This window comes from Onychostoma macrolepis, chromosome 03, assembly GCF_012432095.1.
Source record: "Onychostoma macrolepis isolate SWU-2019 chromosome 03, ASM1243209v1, whole genome shotgun sequence".
Classification (NCBI taxonomy): domain Eukaryota; kingdom Metazoa; phylum Chordata; class Actinopteri; order Cypriniformes; family Cyprinidae; genus Onychostoma; species Onychostoma macrolepis.
Window position 1 is genome coordinate 20,580,531 of NC_081157.1, and position 18,704 is coordinate 20,599,234.

At 36.0% G+C, this 18,704-nt stretch overlaps 1 protein-coding gene and 1 non-coding gene across 3 annotated transcripts; both read left to right on the top strand.

The window, feature by feature from the left end:
- The first annotated feature begins 11 nt into the window (after nt 1-11).
- On the top strand, nt 12-18,632 carry tnpo2a (transportin 2a). 2 transcript variants are annotated; one of them, XM_058770022.1, is made up of 25 exons: nt 12-167; nt 1,285-1,384; nt 1,856-1,931; nt 2,068-2,217; nt 4,592-4,698; nt 4,911-5,044; nt 5,135-5,216; nt 7,755-7,877; nt 7,954-8,072; nt 8,930-8,990; nt 9,176-9,347; nt 9,594-9,746; nt 10,892-11,117; nt 12,208-12,379; nt 12,464-12,550; nt 12,702-12,809; nt 12,895-13,053; nt 13,917-14,004; nt 14,134-14,232; nt 14,349-14,444; nt 14,640-14,715; nt 14,838-14,937; nt 15,710-15,784; nt 15,901-16,043; nt 16,127-18,632. In XM_058770022.1, the coding sequence occupies exons 2-24, from the start codon at nt 1,286-1,288 to the stop codon at nt 16,006-16,008; spliced, it is 2,670 nt and encodes an 889-aa protein (XP_058626005.1). In that variant the 5' UTR covers nt 12-167; nt 1,285; the 3' UTR covers nt 16,009-16,043; nt 16,127-18,632. The 2 variants fall into 2 exon arrangements, with proteins under 2 accessions (XP_058626005.1, XP_058626006.1); XM_058770023.1 differs by lacking the exons at nt 14,349-14,444; nt 14,640-14,715; nt 14,838-14,937; ... (1 more) ...; nt 15,901-16,043; nt 16,127-18,632 and having other exon boundaries at nt 14,103-14,234.
- Nucleotides 9,034-9,102, top strand: LOC131538189 (small nucleolar RNA SNORD41). Its single transcript, XR_009270509.1, has one exon. It is a non-coding gene; the product is annotated as a small nucleolar RNA SNORD41 (small nucleolar RNA).
- Nucleotides 18,633-18,704: the final 72 nt, after the last annotated feature.

An 18,704-nucleotide genomic window follows, 5' to 3' on the forward strand; every position in this document is an offset into this window, starting at 1 on the left:
CAGATTCAGTTTATTTGAAACTGGCTACAGTGTGGCGTTGACCGAAGGAGCGTCACTTCCTCATTGTAGCGCTCGCGCTGCGGAAGTGTTTGAAAGTGCTGTTGCGCGAGACTAGCGCGAGCTCCACGCTGCACGAGCTGATCAATAGGCCTCCGCACGCGGCATGTGTAAGTGAACACGACCTAGTTATCATCGTTAATGGTATTTACATCATATAATACATATAGAGAGAGTTTAACACAATATTAGTTAGCAGTATGGATTAGAACGAGTATGCGTGCTAGATCAAAGATAGGCGCTTATTGTGTGTGTCTAATCCTGTTTTTGGCGAATTAAATAGCCTTTACTTGTTGCTTTAGGATTTGAAATTTCGCATGATGTTTATATTTTTGTATTGGTCTTATTATAAAGGTTATTATTACTGCGTATTAATGCGGGTCGTGTCTGAGGTTTTCAAACTATACTGACTGTTGCATAGGGAGAAAGACAAGGCCTCAGCGTGGTATGCAGGCATGACCATGTGCATTGCGTGCTTTTTCATGCTTTGTCTGTATTAATATTGAACAATAATTTGGTCAAAACATTGGATAAACCGTTTTAGTCAACTTCATGCAGATTTCAAGAATTCAATTCGACTGAATTGCATAAACTACGTGCTTAAATTCTCAGTTCACAAATTACCGGTTGGTCGATTAATGTTTGAGTGCGCAATAACTTATAAAATAACTCATTTAATCTGAAATTGATCTAAATCGGCCTGGAAACTTTTTTTAAATTCAAAATATTGAAGTAGGTTTAAAAAAAAATACGGTATTTTATATATATATATATAGAGAGAGAGAAGTTTTGTACAGTACATATGATTGTGTATCTGGATTGGATTTATCTTTTGTTATCGCTGGTAAACATGCATACCATTCTTGCAGTTTCCATTTGTTTGGTTTAAACTTTCGTGAACCAAAATTAGTCTCCAATCACTGATACAGATATTAAACTAAACAATGTTTTTTAGGTTTTAAATTGTAGTGCTTTTATGCAGTCATGTGTATTGATATTGTTTGTTTATCAAGGCCTTCTATTGTCCTCAACAATGTAGCAATGCAGTACATAATACACTAAATGGTAGTAGTGGACTACATTGCTCTGCAGAAGTGCACAGACCAGAAAGTATAAAAAGTTGTTTTGCGGCCATAGGTGTTGCAATCGTTTTATATGAGGAAGTATTTTATGAAGGCACCAGGAGGGAGAATGTAATTGTTTGTGTCTTGTGTGGTTTATGTGTAGGATGGAGTGGCAGCCGGATGAACAAGGCCTCCAGCAGGTCCTGCAACTCCTCAGAGACTCCCAGTCTCCAAACACAGCCACGCAGAGAGCTGTGCAGCAGGTATCCTCATCTACACAGCCAATATTTACTGCCAGTTACAGTACTAAAGGGATTTGTGATATGTGGGTGGTGACCATACTGATATTGAAAATCTGTAGCTTTTTTTTTTTTTTAATTATAGATAGCAGTCTGGCAAAGATGTGTTAGTATATGGAAATACTGATATCATTACGTAATTTTATGACCTTGTTTATTAAATTGTGAACTTGGTGTGCCAGGTTTCAAAAGCACTGAATGGTTATCAAGCTTTTTCCATGGTGCATTAATATGTTTGGATACCTGATTTAAAAATACTGTTTATGTGGCATTATGGGGCTTTAATTTCAGAAGTCTATATATGCTATAAATGAAATATTCCGTCTGTCTTTATCAAAGTAGCATCAGTGTACATGTTGAACTGCGACTCATTATGCACAGTCAGTTACCCTCATTATTAGTAATGTCTTAATTCTCTTTCATTTTAACTCTCAGAAACTAGAGCAGCTGAACCAGTTTCCTGATTTCAACAACTATCTTATCTTCGTCCTGACGAGGCTGAAAACTGAAGGTGGGTGTCTGGGTTCATTTTTTCATAAAGCTCATTTTATTGCATTTTTTAATCGTATTACACATGTGGGTTTCAGACAGTCTTATGTATGAATCTGATTATATAAATGTCTGTTTCCTTTCTTAATGCTCTTCAGATGAGCCCACTCGATCTCTCAGTGGTCTGATACTGAAGAACAACGTGAAGGTTCACTATCAGAACTTCCCCCCTGAAGTCGCGCACTTCATCAAGCAGGAATGTTTAAACAACATCGGAGACCCTTCTCCTCTCATCCGCGCCACTATCGGTGAGTCTCTCAGTTAGGTCTAGAATAAGCCAATGAACTGAATATTATTAGCTAGAAATCACATTTTGTGAATGCAGTCTTAACTATTTGGAAAAAGGTCTCTCTTCTCGCATTTAGTGAAAACAGTAATTGTGAAAATGTAATTGAAATGTAAAGTTACTTTCTATTTGAATATTGTAATAATAATAAATGTAATTTATTCCTGTGATATTACTCCAGTCTTCAGTGTCACATGATGCTACAGAAATCATCCTAATTTGCTGCTCAAGAAACATTTATTGTTAATGTGCTGTTTAATATTTTAGTGGAAACTGATGTATTTTTTTTTCAGGATCCTTTGAATAGGAAGTTCTGTATTTGAAATAGAAATATTTGTAACTTTATAAATGTCTGTCACTTTTGATCAATTTTATGGGCAGTTAGGGGTATGTGATATTGGCAAAAAATATCTCTTTTCTGGGATTTCATCGATAACGATAATTAGACAGTACTTTGCTGAGTGTGTTATTGTGTTGATATCTTAAACTGACTCCTACAGTTTTTGATGTTCTTCATATTCTGTGTGGTGGTCCGTTCACACTGATAGAAATGAATCTCTTCAGTCATTTTAAATTGATTTTTACCTTTTATGGGCATTTTTACCTCTCTAAAGATATTTGAAATTATTTAAATAATAAAAAGATATTTTAAATATGAAATTTAAACTGCCAGTAGGTGGCAGAAAGTCACTGTTAAAAAGTGAGTTATTGAGATTGAACCGAATCATTTAAACGGTTGATTCATTCAGGAACGAAACGCTGTCATGTTGCTCAGACGCAAAACAGCTTTGTGGTTGTGTTTGGAATTATTTTTGTTGGCTAAATAGCGCAAAAACGGGCAATATGTTGTCTAAAATGTAAATCTCTTAATTAACTTGTTTCTTGAAATGTTGTAAAATATCACATTTGTAATCATGGTACTTTTTGGAGAAAAACACAGCACTCTTCATGTGAAATTAACTATATGAAGTGTTAGGCTATAAATATATACATTTTCTGCCCCATGTCTTGAATTTGTGATCGTTCTAAATGTATTTTAATAGACAGATTCCTGCAGTGACAGAACGTGCTCTAAATGCGCACACACATTAGTCTAGACTTCATGTAATGTAAGCGTGCACTCTGTAGGTGTGTTTTGAATGGTTATTGCAAAATACTTGATGATAATGTCAAATCGCACATCGTTGAAACAACAATTACAATATTATCGCAGAGGGTATATATTGCACACCCCTATGGGCAGTAGGGGTAGGAATCTTCAGGCACTTCATGATCCGATCCGATTCTGGGAGTCACGATATGATTCCAACATGATTCTTGATCTACATTCCCCAATTAATTCTAATGCTGTGCAACTTTACAACTTTACATTTTACCCAAAATTGCAGTTTCTGTGCTTTTTGTTTATAGTTGGAAATTTATATTTGTTTTCAGTAATTAAACACTGCGTCGTCAGAGTTGGTATTGTGGTTTTATCAGACACTTGCACTTAACATTATATGAAAATCAAGCTCAAATGTAGTTAACAAGGTTTTTGACCAGCGAATGACGGAGATCTGTGTTTTGTCTGTCTTTAGAACGGCTGTATCTGAGTGCATCGCATTACACTTTCATCAACTTAACATTACAGGTTATAATGTTTGTTGTAGCTATATGGGCGCTTAGCTTTTCTTGTTGTTTAATACACTCGGCCAAAATCTCTGATATGAAGCGCTATATGCACAGGATATTTAAAACGTACAAATGTATATTGGCTACAACTAGACGGCAAATATAACTCTTCTCCACTCTTTTTACACAAATTTAATTAGCCAGACATAGTGTTTAAGTAAAGAAAACGCTGTTCTTATTCAAACATGTTATTTATTTACCCTTGTGTTACGAACAAGGGGTGGGGTGAAGTTACGAGGCTTCGCTGATAGTTTGATAGTTTGAGGATCCAATGGCGTTACAAAGTTTTACTGACAAGCTCTTTTAATTGCTTTTCATTGGTTAAATATTTGTAAAGCCCTCAAACGGACATAAGACCAATAGCGCTGATTTAAAATTATATTAACTAAATATTATAGAGATATGAAGTTTAGATCATTTTCCACGGCACACCTGACTGGGCTATGGCGACTGCCAAACTCTGCCATATGGAAACACCGCCCCTGAATGAAGCCCACCGCGTCTCTAGCGCGCACGTGCCATATACAGGGGAAAAAAACCAAGCTCAGAATCATTGAAGAGAGAATCGCGATGCATCGGAGAATCAATTTATTTTCTCCCACCCCTAATGGGCAGTCAGTGCAAATATATAATTTTTATATATGCTGATTCTTCTCTGTATTCAGGTATCCTCATCACAACGATTTCCACCAAAGGGGAGCTGCAGACGTGGCCAGAGTTACTGCCTCAACTGTGCAACATGCTCAATTCAGAGGACTACAACATCTGTGAGGTCAGTGCTTTGCCTCTTCATATCTGCCTTAACTTAAACCTTTCTTTGTCCCGTCACTCATTCATCCTGCTTTTCCCCTTCTATTTTGTGCTCATTTTCATATGCAAATGTGTTTGGAAATGACTCAAAATGTAGGCAAAGTGGCCACGATGTGTTCTGTATCAGATCTAGAGATGTTCCTGAGATCTTAGTTGGTTCTCATTCACACGCAGGGCTCATTTGGAGCATTACAGAAGATCTGCGAGGACTCTTCTGAGCTCCTGGACAGTGACGCTCTCAACCGACCCCTCAACATCATGATTCCCAAGTTCCTGCAGTTCTTCAAACACAGCAGCCCCAAGATAAGGTCAGTCTGAGAGAGGATGGATGGAGTTATTTTTCAAATGTTGCATTAAATTGTTCTGGGAATCTTATGGTTGTTCATGTGTTTATTTAGGTCTCATGCTATTGCCTGTGTGAACCAGTTTATCATCGGAAGAGCGCAAGCCCTGATGGACAACATTGACACCTTTATTGAGGTACCTGCAGTTTGAACGTGATGGATTTAATAAATGAATTTGTAGGGATGCACAATATTATCGGACCAATATCGGAATCGGCCGATAATGGCTTTAAATATAAATGTCTTGCCGATAAGAGGAATACATTAACTCGCATGTGCTCAGGGTGTGCTAGTGATTAGATTACGCCAACAGCGCGATTAGATCACGTCAGCATTGTGGCTCATTCTTGAAGCAAAGTTTTGCCTAAATGGTGATTGGATTCATTGTTTTGCATCGCTGCATTTAAACTGAGAATGCATGTACAGAATGACCCATTCAGTGTATGATATAGCGTAAACAGTAATAGCACGTGCAGCCTCCCCTGGGTCCTAATGCCTGCCCAATAAGGAGTATTTATTCCGCAGGGGGCGTTGTTGGCCTACTTCTAATAAAATGAGAGCAAAATACACAAATATTTAGACTGTTTCTGATTAAATAAAGCAGTAATTGATGCCATAAAATCATGAGTATGTTTTGATTTAAAGGTCAACCTACAGCTTACATGAACAAAAAAATTAAAAAATCACAAACATTACACATTAATGAATAAATCAGTATGTATAAAATGATTTAATTTAAGTGTTATGTACAATTTTTTTAAACAAGTTATGAGCTCTAAAAGATTTCCTGAGTTTTGACAACTCTTTTGCTTTAGATCATTTACCCATTTTTTTAATCATAAAATAAAATGTTAAGGTTACTACTGCATCTTTCTGATTAAAAAATTAATCACTGCTTTTTTTATAATTTACTTAGTTATTTTCAAATCTTCAATGTACAGTCATTATAAAAGAACTTTATTTAATTCTAACAAATAAGTTAATGTTAAAAACTAACCAAATTGAAAAATAATTATATATCGACATCGGATATCGTCAAAAATCCAAAATGCATCCCTATTAATTTGCATGGCACATGAATCATAAAACTCATTCGTTCATATAGCAGTGTGTTCTGTGATCCTCTGAACCAGAGACATTGCTGGTCAAGTGGTTAGTGACATGGTTGTCATCTGTAAACAAAATGACTACTATTGCTCGGTCAGTTAATAAATTCATATTTTTATTAGTAAACAATAGGATATTTTTAAAAGTGTTATTTGATCAATGGCCAATTTCAAAAGTTTAAAGTTATATAAAGTTATTTATTTTAATAAATATTAGGGATGTGACGAGATCTTGCAAGATCCGATGTGTCCCGCGAGCACGTGACGATATCCTCGCGAAATATTTTGCAATGTTTACATTAGAGCTGCACCATTAATCGTTAAAAATTGCGATTGTGATTCAAACACCCACATGATCTTATTCCTGAATGACAACGATTCAGCTATGTCTATTAAGACTGTTTCACATCGCGAGTGTCAGTGGAGCGTGAGATGTTGATGAATCAGAGGGTCGACCATCATGTGAACGCTGTCAGATTAAACATGCGCTGCTCACGCTCCACTGACGATGTGAAACAGGTGTTAAAGACATTCAAATCTGCATTCATGCTGCTGCTGATCCAGAAAGAGCAACACAAACAGTCTTTTCAACCACACATCATTATTTCTGTTACAGACATTTAAATAACAGAAGTACTGGGATAAAAGATTATAGTTTTGTATAAACATTTATTGTCTACAGTAGCGATCAAAACAAAAGTATCTTAACACTTGTATTGTAACGCTTATCATCATCCGTCAGGAGGTGGCGACAACCCGTTTAAAAAATGTATTTGACATTGAATCATTCATTCAGGAGATTCCAGAAGTGAAACAAGTCTTTATGAAGTGAGACACTAACTCCATTTAATTTATTTTTTAAATTGTTCAAATGAATATATATTTTTAAAAGACTTAAGCAATGAACATTTTGTCAGAACAACTAGTAAATTACATTATTTTGTGAGAGAATCATGATCTCCAATTTATATAAAAAATAAATGTGATTCTCAATTTATCCAGAATCGTGCAGCTCTAGTTTACATGTTGTTTATTAATGCATATAATTTATTAAATTAAACTTCTATTTTAATGAAGTATAAAGTTAATTTCAAAATGCACCTATCACTTTATAAAAAAAAAAAAAAAAATCTTGTCTCGTGGAATAAGTGTCTCGTCACACCCCTGATAAATGTATATAATTTTTCTTTTTAAATAGCAGCTTCTACTCACTGTAGTGAAGCATTATATTCGTGCAAGCAGTTTCCAGTATGCTTCTATTTAAAATGATTCCACATTACCACAAAGTGCAACAGTTACTGTACAACAACTTTTAGATTGATCCCTCACAGATATGAAATTAAATTACTCGCAGATTAAATGCCACACAACCTTGGTGCCAAAAAACAATGGGTATTTTGGCTGGGACTTTTTACACTGATGGGAGGAAAACACCAACATTCCTGATTCAGATGGCAAAAATCACTGACTAGGCCCTTGGCTCCCAATGAGAAACCATTACTGTCTGAATATGGCTATACCGTAAGTGCATTGTTTTAATCTGTTTTCCTCCTGACCTGTTATTCTAGAGTCTGTTTGCGCTGGCCGCAGATGAGGACTCGGAGGTGCGCAAGAACGTGTGCAGGGCTCTGGTCATGCTGCTGGAGGTGCGAGTGGACAGACTCATCCCTCACATGCGCAGTATCGTTGAGGTGAGATCTTGATGACCCAGAAGTGATGTAGATCTTGAGCAGTCAGAGATGCTTATAATGTTGACTGTTTGTGCAGTACATGCTGCAGCGCTCACAGGACCCGGATGAGAACGTGGCTCTAGAGGCCTGTGAGTTCTGGCTTACGCTGGCTGAGCAGCCCATCTGTAAGGACGTTCTGTCTGGACATCTTGCACAGTAAGTGACCTTTCCCTTTTCTAATAAGAGTCTCACCAAAAGTGTTTGCTTCAGTTGACAAACATGCACGGTCTCAAACCCTTCTCTAGCAACCGTTCTGAACTGTGACATGATATACAGAAGACGGGGACAAATTATTGGGACAAAAGTTAGTTCTATGCATTTGATAGCCCTCCAAAAGTTGGATAACGGAACATATAAAACTGTACAATGAATCGTGGGATGCTGCATGCATTGTTACATGCATTGCATACATAAAACGTAGCTGGGCATTAGTATCCTGCTTAACTTCTGTAGTGTGAATTTAGTTTTTCTAGTTGACACAGGAAGTTTTTTTTTTTCTTTAGAGTAAAATGCAATGATAAATTACTCTTAGTAAGTCCATTGTGTGTTAAGTAAATATTGTCTATGTAAATAAGTAAATTGAGATGTAAATTAATTTTAACAATTATTAATGTAATTTTACTCTACTGTATTTCTTTAAATAATAGCATTTGCTAAAATTTTATACATTTTAAATTTAAAAAAGACTATAGCAGAATCTTAATTGTTTGGCATATTGTTGTTGTTATTAACTTAAAGTTAGCTTTTTCCCACTTTAAAAATCATATAAACATTTAAATAGCTAAGTTGCCTTTTTCCTGTTTTGATTTTACAATTTATTGTAATTTTTTTTGATTAATTATAAATTAAAAAATTCCCTCTTTAAACATTTAGACTTTTTTTGTTTGTTTAAGAAGTCAGAGTCAGAGAAACTCTTATTATTTGTTTAATCCCACAGTGACTGGATCACATCCATTTATACCTTCAAATATCCTGATGTCCAGTTCTGACCTCTTGTCTTTAATCTCTCTTAGACTGGTTCCTGTTCTGGTGAACGGCATGAAGTACTCTGAGATTGACATCATTTTGTTAAAGGTTAGTTACTTCGCTGCACAAGAACTTCTGTACCAGCCTGGCCTCGGGTGTGATGATAACATTATCCCTGATATTCTCCATGATTTTCAAGTATTCATACTGTCTGACCCAAGGCCTTTGATTCAGTCATTGCTGTCCAGAACTGCCAGTTGTTTCATCACACTGACCTTCTGCTTCCTGTGTAGGGTGACGTGGAGGAAGACGAGGCTGTGCCAGACAACGAGCAGGACATAAAGCCACGCTTTCACAAGTCTCGCACCGTCACCCTTCGGCACGAGGGTAATGAAGGCGAGGAAGGAGAAGAGAGTGAAGAGGATGATGACGATGATGACGACAGCTTGTCCGACTGGAATCTGCGTAAGTGCCTTGTAAATGAAACCGACCTGATGCTGGTGAAATGTTGCCTGTTTTTGTAAGCAGAAATCAAGGTTTGCTCACATACTTGGTGTTTTCTGTGGAGATGATTACATTCGATGTCATGAATGTCAGTGATGTTCAAGTATTCATACTGTCTGATCCACAAAAAGCTTTCAAAGCCTAAAGTTACATTGGTGTTGAGTGAAACATTTAACCCCACGTACAACATGTGCATATCCTCTGTAGGTAAGTGTTCGGCGGCTGCCCTTGATGTCCTGGCAAATGTGTTTCGGGATGAGTTGCTGCCCCCCCTGCTTCCAGTGTTGAAGGAGCTGCTGTTCCACCCGGACTGGGTTGTTAAAGAGTCTGGCATCCTGGTGCTGGGAGCCATCGCTGAAGGTATAAGACAATGAATGCGAGGAGGCATAAAATGTAACCCTGTTTGCGCTAAATCTGGGCTTTGTTCTGATTTGAATGCTAGAATACAGCTTACCAAGGTTATTATAGTTTTGTATTTTTAAATGAGTTTTATTTTAATATCGTTTTCAAATTTGCTATAAAATTCAGTTTAGTTTTTATTAGTTCCATTTAATACTTTTGTTAGTTTTAGTTTAGTTTTTATTTTGTGAACACATTTTTATATAGTTTAGTTTGTTTTAATTCAAGTTTAGCAGAATCAACAGATCACTTCCAGAGCGAAGGCCAAAGAAAGACTTAGGCATATTTAAACTTAGTGAGGCAAATGTTTAGCGACACTAAATGAACGCATGCTGAGATTGATTAGATGGTAAAAGTATACAAATATGCACAAAAGGAAACAGCCAAGCCTTTTTACTAAATAAATCTACACAAGTTGCGCTTAATGTCTCATCTAATAGTGTGTTGAGATATTTAATATGAAAATAAATGTAGGCAAATTTGGTTGTCTTTTTTTCTTATTTAACAGCTGCACATAAATCATAACTGGGACTAATGAAATTCAATAATAACGGCAATCATATTTAACAGTAAAGGCTCATATTTGAATGTTCTTTTCTTTTATTTATGAAGAATTATAAGCGTGTCTATGTGATTTAGCCTATGCATGCTCACCAAGAACTGTTTATTTGATAAAAACATGAAAACAAAGTAAAAGAATAATATTGTGAAATATTACAATTTAAAAATGTATTGGTATTTGAAAATATGATGTGATGTAAAGCTGAATTTTCAGCATCATTACTCCAGTCTTCAGTGTCGCATGATCCTTCAGAAATCATTCTAATATACTGATTTGATGTTCAAGAAACATTTGTTGTTTAAAACAGTTGCTTAATATTTTTTTGTGAAAACACTTTCATAATTAAATGAATAAAAGCATTTTGAAATGGAAGTCTTTTCTAAAATACTTCACTAAACTTTCTTTACTTATTCAGTAAGGGTGTATTAAATTAAATCTCCTTAAATCTTACTGACCTTGAACTTTTGAACATCAGTGTATATCCTGCAAAAATGTGTGTATGGAAGTATGACCTTTCTGAACTCCTCCTCTCTCTTGTTCTCAGGATGCATGCAGGATATGGTTCCGTACCTGCCGGAGTTGATTCCTCACCTGAGCCAGTGTCTCTGTGATAAGAAAGCGCTGGTGCGCTCCATCGCCTGCTGGACTCTGAGCCGCTATGCACACTGGGTGGTCAGCCAGCCTCCAGACTCCTACCTCAAACCCCTCATGACCGAGCTGCTCAAACGCATCCTCGACAGCAACAAGAGGGTTCAGGAGGCTGCCTGCAGGTATGTTTGACTTCCTGTTAAAGAAAATACAGCCTCCGGACCAAAATAACAGGTCTTAAATCTGACCATGTCTTACTTTTTGTAGCCTTTAACTAGTAAATTGGATATTTTGATACATTTAGTTTTATTATTATTATTATTATTGTTGACAAACTATTAAAAATCATTTTTGGTAATTGAAATCAATTTAAATAAAATCAATATTAGATAACCGTTAGCTTAAACTGGTTTCACTACGTTTCTAATTTTAAAGGGTAAGTTCACCCAAAAATTTAAATTAGCCTGTGATTTACTTACCCATGAGGCATCGTAGGTGTATATGACTTTCTTCTTTCAGACGAATCCAATCGAAGTTATATTAAAAATTGTCCTGGCTGTTCCAAGCGTTATCATTGCAGTGGGTGGATGTTTCTGTTCAGAAGACGTGAAATAAAGTGCACGCATCCATAATAAAACATGCCTCACACAGCTCCGGGGCATGAATAAAGGCCTCATGTCGTGAATTTTCTTTTTGTAAGAAAAATATCCATATTTCAAACGTAATAAACCCTTCTCTCACTTCATCTAACTGTCATAAGCGGAAGCCGTTCTGGTGGATGACGTAGGATGTTGGCGTTGCGTGATTAGTGACGAATGCAGAGAGAGAACAAAACAAAACGCTGGTCACGAATTAGAAGCACAAAACGAGGATTTGTAAAGAAAAATGTCAGAGGATTTGGATATAAGCCAAGAGGAGAATGGTTTTTCTTTTCTAAAGTAAGGAAACTTTGCTTCCTTTGCTCCTGCATATCTCAGAGGCGCGCGTGACGCATACGTCCTACATCATCCGCCGGAATGGCTTCCGCGTACGACAGTCAGCAGAAGTGAGAGAAAATATTTATAACATTTTAAATATGAATATTTTTCTTACAAAAACACATGGATTTGCTACAGGAGGCCTTTATTCACGTCCTGGAGCCATGTGAGGCACATTTTATTATGGATGCGAGCACTTTATTTGATTCATGTTTAGATGCTTTTCAGTCTGGATGGAGTTTCTGGAGACGTATCGGCATGTTGAGCTAATTCTTGGGTTTTTTTCTTCCATCAGTGCATTTGCGACTCTGGAAGAGGAGGCCTGTACAGAGCTGGTTCCCTACTTGAGCTTCATTCTGGACACACTGGTGTTTGCCTTCAGCAAGTACCAGCACAAGAACTTGTTGATCCTGTATGACGCCATCGGAACCCTCGCTGACTCTGTCGGACACCATCTTAACCAGCCAGTAAGATCACTGTGCCTTTGTTTGAGCGTTTAAAGATGAAAATGTTCAAGAATCATAATTAAATGTGACCGTTTTGTTTAACAGGAATACATCCAAAAGCTCATGCCCCCTCTTATTCAGAAATGGAATGAGTTAAAAGATGAAGACAAGGATCTGTTCCCTTTGTTGGAGGTAAAATAGTTCTGATGATGATGATGATGATGATAATAATAATAATAATAATTTATAATATAATAATAAAGAAGTTTTTTTTTTTTTTTGGTGAGATTCGTACTTCAAAAACTGAGATGTCTTAAGGAATTTGTTACTTTTTTTATTTTAGTGCCTGTCTTCAGTGGCCACAGCACTACAGAGCGGCTTCCTGCCCTACTGTGAACCAGTTTACCAGCGCTGTGTCACCCTGGTCCAGAAGAACCTCGCTCAAGCCATGGTCAGTGGAGAATGAACAGCCATAGCGTGTTGTTGTTTTGGTTCATTCCCCAGATCTTGATGTACTCTTTCTGTTCTTGTTGCAGATGTATAACCAGCACCCTGACCAGTACGAGGCCCCTGATAAAGACTTCATGATTGTGGCCCTTGATCTGCTCAGTGGCCTGGCGGAGGGACTCGGAGCTAATGTAGAGCAGCTGGTCACCCGCAGCAACATCATGACCCTGATCTTCCAGTGCATGCAGGTATGCTCAAATCAATCCATTTTAAACATTATAAATATTTGAATATAATATATATTTCATAGTGATGAATATTTAAATTAATAACTGTCGTTAATAACTTGATGATAATAATGATGATGATTATTGAATAATACATTTAATAAGTGTATATATGTGTATATATATATATATACACACACACACACACACACACACACACACACACATATATGGATATATAAAATATTTAAACATTTTATTAGAAATACTAAAATAAGTTATACAAGTATTTATATAATATATGTAAATTTAATATATTTTAATATTTAAATTCTCTCGTGTATGTATCTATCTATCTTTCTATATCTATATATAGAGAGAGAATATTTAAATATCTTTATTAAATAAGAAATACAAAAATAAGTTTATATATTTAAAATCTTGTATAAATAAGAACTGTTAAAAATAGGTGTATATAATAAATCTATTGTTTCATTGTATTATAAAGGTAATATCAAATTAAAAACATGCATCTTTGTTTAAAGTTTTAAATAATTTATTAAAAGTTTATATATTACATTTTATATATCTTATTATTATTAGTAGTAGTAGTGTCATTTTATTAATTTTGTACATGTATTAGCTGAGCGTATTGGACACTTAAACATAATCTGAATTGACCATAAAACCATACCTGATTATCTGTAGTAAAATAGTCATCATTTTCAGTAATTCTTCTTCCTTTGCTCATGTTGTCTCAAGTGCATCTGATTTAATGTTCTGCAAAATGACAGTGGAAAAATGAAACACTAATTTGATGCAGAAAATCGAATTGTGTGTTGTATGAACAAAGCCTAAAAGCTTTATTTCTGCTCTAATTAAAGGACACCATGCCAGAAGTGCGTCAGAGTTCGTTCGCTCTGCTGGGAGACCTGACTAAGGCATGTTTCCTTCACGTCAAGCCCTGCATCGGTGAGCTGTGCTCTTTGTCTCATACTGAGTGAAGCCTGACACATGAAGAGCTGCTTTCTCATGCTAGCTGTTGCTTCTGTGTGTGTTGTGCTGGTCAGTTTGTCATTGGTGTCCGTTTACACTCTCTAGCTGAGTTCTTGCCTGTCCTGGGCCTCAATCTCAACCCGGAGTTCATATCTGTGTGCAACAATGCCACATGGGCCATCGGAGAGATCGCCATACAGATGGGTGAATTGACGAATTATCATTTCATATTCGTTATGGCGCAGTTATTTGCATATCTAATCGGTCCTGTGTAAGTTTGGGCAGCTGTTTGATTTTGAATTTGTCTGGTGTTTTTCCAGGTACGGAGATGCAGCCGTTTGTGGCCTTGGTTCTTAATAACCTCGTGGAGATCATCAACAGACCTAATACACCCAAAACTCTGCTGGAGAACACGGGTAAATGCATACAGCAAGAAGAATGCATGCGCAAACTTATATAAAATCAATAAAATCACACTAAATGTATGATGAACTCCAAAACAGACATTCGAAACCTGAATCATCTGTGGAAAATGGTGTTCTGAATTCTGTAACTTTGACTGCCGCTAGTTTTTAGCATGAATTACTCATGTCCCTTTTTTTGTGAAACAGCCATTACGATTGGTCGGCTGGGATATGTGTGCCCACAGGAAGTTGCCCCCATGTTGCCACAGTTCGTTCGCCCTTGGTGAGATGTTGATTAAACCATTGCATGCCTCTTATGTGTGCACTAGCTCTGTTTTCATGCAATTTAAACTACAAAATCTACTAAACTTCTGAAATAAACGGCTCTTTATTTTTTCAATGTAGGTGCACGTCACTTAGAAACATTCGGGACAATGAAGAGAAAGACTCAGCCTTCAGGGGCATTTGCGTAATGATTGGGGTAAATCCTGGAGGAGTCGTACAGGTGAGAGGATACGGGGGAAATCATTCAAGACCTGATCTGTTATGCAATTTAAGAGCGGCGTTATTATAGTTTTAATATTTATTTGATTTGATACATTTATTGACCACAGCAAGATCTATGTACCCAGTCATTACAGTAAATACAATAAAATCACACTAGAAAATGTAAAGTAAATTGATGCATTTTTATTTAACTTCGTTGCATTTCTAATTAATGATTTTTAAAAATAAGTTGAATTGAACTCTCTTACTATTTAAATGTAATGACATTCATACTGCAATATGGCAATATCAGAAATAAAAGCAATATAAATATAATTAGTTTTTTTCCTCTACAATCTCTTACATGCTTCTAAAATAAGAATTTATATAACTTATTCAATTAAAATGGATGTAAATAAATTGGGTTGTTGGGATAAAGGTTCCATACTCTATACATAAATGATATAATTATATTTATATTGTTTTTTTTTGTTGTTTTTTTGCTATGTTTTCTGTATTCTCTTATGTACTTACTACCATAAAATATAACTAAAATTAATATAATTTATTAAATTTAAATAAATAACAGAGTGAGTTGGTATAGCAATGTCAGAGATAAATATATAATTCATGTATGTTTTCTCTGCATTTGATGTGCTAACTACCATAAAATAGAAAAATAATTGAAATCTAAAAAAAAAATGCGAAACATTAAATTGAGTTGTTTGGCTAAAGGCAACAACAGTTTGGCTTTAATGCAACTTTTTTTTTTTTTTTTTTTTGGGATGCAGGACTTCATCTTTTTCTGTGATGCCGTGGCCTCCTGGGTAAATCCAAAAGACGATCTGAGGGACATGTTCTACAAGGTACAAATACTCTTCTTCTGTAACTAACGACTTTGATTTGATGGGTTTACAGTTGGCCAAGATAGAAGCACAATTGTCTGCTATGCTTCAACAGAATTTGTCCATTTCTTGTCTAGATTTTGCATGGCTTCAAGGATCAGGTTGGTGAGGATAACTGGCAGCAGTTCTCCGAGCAGTTTCCACCGCTGCTGAAGGAGAGACTGTCAGCCTGCTATGGTGTGTAGACGCCGCCCCTGCTGACATGGGAACCAACTATTAGGTGAGAAGAACCTCAGTGATAAAGTAAAACATCAAAAAAAGCAGCTTTGGCCATTTGTTTGAACACATTGTTCTTATCTGCAGGTCAAATCTACGGGAGGGTTACTGGGGAACTCATCCATGTCTGTTTGTGGGAACTACCTGCTGTTAGAGCCAAAGACGTGTGACGGTTTGTGATCTGGAGCGATCCCGCTTCCTCCAGCTCTGAAAGGATTTGAAAGAGTTCATGTGAAATCAACCTTTTTACTGTCACAGTTTGGCTTCTGACTTGCTCCGAATGGGAATGAAAGCTGAAGCTCAGGGATCTTGATCGGGAGGGAGGGTTCGTTCAGGCAAGATTCACCAGCTGCTTATTGGACAAAACGACGCCATTCAGTAGTCCAGCCTTAGCAAAGCCTGGCTTCTCAGCTAGATGCCAAAAGCACACACACAAACTGCAACGAGCGGCATACATGCTTAAGGCAGACTGTGCCTGAACAAAATTAGTTTTCTTAAAGCACCAGATCACCCGAAAATGAAAACTTTCAAGATAATGTCTCAAAACAAGTATATATCGACTTTAAGATGTCGAATAGCACAATTACTCTTTTACATGTACAACAAAAAGTGCATTATAGCTGCAAATAGGACAAAAGTTATGATTTTAAAGTAGTTTTTCCCCATCTTTTGAAACCATGCAAAGGTTTGCTTGAGAAACTGGCTGAAGTCAAGTAGTTATTTGCTAAAAGTGACTCAATTTGTTTGTGATATGCACAGCATATGTTTTTCTTACTGAAAAAATCAACTTTTGTGTTTCATGGAAAATTTTCATTTTTGGGTGTACTTTCATTTTAAAAACTGCTAATTATAAAACAAGTTCTTGGGGTTGGCTGATGACAGAAGCATGCAATCATTATGACATAAGTACATATTTCTGAATTTTCTGCCTGCTTAATTTCTTTCCACGGCTCCATATTGCATCAAGCTATATTTTCATTCCACGAAGAAACTGCTTTGCTTCATTTATTGCTGATAATTCTGCTGTAAACAGTAAAGGAACCATAATGGAGTTGCTGATTTAGGTCTCGTAATGTTTCGTTAAGCACATACGTTTTGTTTCCTCTTCTTTTTGCTAATCTAAAACTTGCATAGCAAGAAAGGCAATGAGGTTTCTTGATAAAGTGACAAGTAATCATTTTTCCTAATTGATCGCTGTGGTCTGTAGTCTGTATTTAAGCATTATTATTCCTTTTGTGTTGCAAACGTCATGTAAAGATTGATCCTGCACCAAGAATTCACTATAGAGATCGAGTGTTTGCCTCTGCTGCTTTAAAATAAATTCTAGGGAGTTAAATAACTATAATGCTTAAGGAACTTTAGTTAGTGGCATTATCAATATGCACTTTCTCTAATAAGGACTGTCGGTTCCCCCTCAAAGATGGGAATATAGTGAAGTTATGAAGAGTAAGAATGCTTGGCTTGTGTAAGAACAATCTAATTATCACATGAGAGAGAAAGCTATTTCTTTAATGAGCTTAAATTTAACACAGAGTATAATTTTAGCAAAGAGTAATGTGGTGAGATTCTCCAGTCTACACAATATGCAATTGTCCTTGTAGACAGACTAATGAATTGTGGAAAAACGCAGTAATGAGGGTGGTGTTAGTGAGTCGACATTTGATTTCAAGTATACGTAATTGGAAGTACATCATTCTGTGTTGACTGGGTTTAGAATTTAGAAGAGGTTTCCCCAAATCTTTTTCCCATATTTTTAGTTTTGAACATATTTTAGCTGTTGTCGTGGTTTTAAATGCCTGTTTAAGCAATATGCATGTTCATCTCTATGAATGACAGTTGCATCTTAAGGTTTATTCTTTCATCATTAAACACTAGCTCTGACAATCTCATTTTTAAAAATGAATACATTTTTTGTAAGCTGCTCCACCCTCTAGGGTTTTTTTTTCTTTTTCCCCTGTTTAGATGTATTTCACAGATTTGATAAGCAACCCTGTTAGACATTTTAATTCAAGTTAAAAGTACTCAAGTTTAACTTTTAAAATTCAAAGTGGATGTTAAAATTGTGTGGTCAGATTTTGAAATCATGCTGTATTTAGAATTGGTTATCTAAAACGGTCAAATGGAAAGCCTCACTTTCTAAATGATTAATGCACTCATGCATTTGCTCCTGTTACTGTAATGACATTATGCTGCCAAGCAGACCTGTGTTCCACCAAGACCTTATCTTTTTTTTCTTTTTTTTTCTTTTTTTTTTTTTTTACTTTTGCATTTTATTTAAAATTGTTTTAAGTATTTTTGTTTAAAAATGTTTAATATATTTTGTTTTGTGCACATGCACAAAGATTTTTTTAGACTTTAAAAGTTTTCCTTTTGCTTTCTTTTTGTTTTAAAGAATTTTATTTGGTTTTATTTAGACTTTTTGCGATGGAGAAATGCGTTTAGCTTATGATTTTCAGAAAGTCTGCTGAAGCATTGATGTTTTCCTCACCCTTCCCAGTCCTCAGTTTGGATGTTGACTTGTTTTTCACTAATCACCTTTCTTCAAATTCTTTGAATGGGGAAATAAACATTTTCTGTCAAATTAAAACACAGCATGGTCTCATTATTATTATTATTATTATTTTTTTTTTTTCCTTCAGCTGTCCAGATGTTGACACAGGTCTAG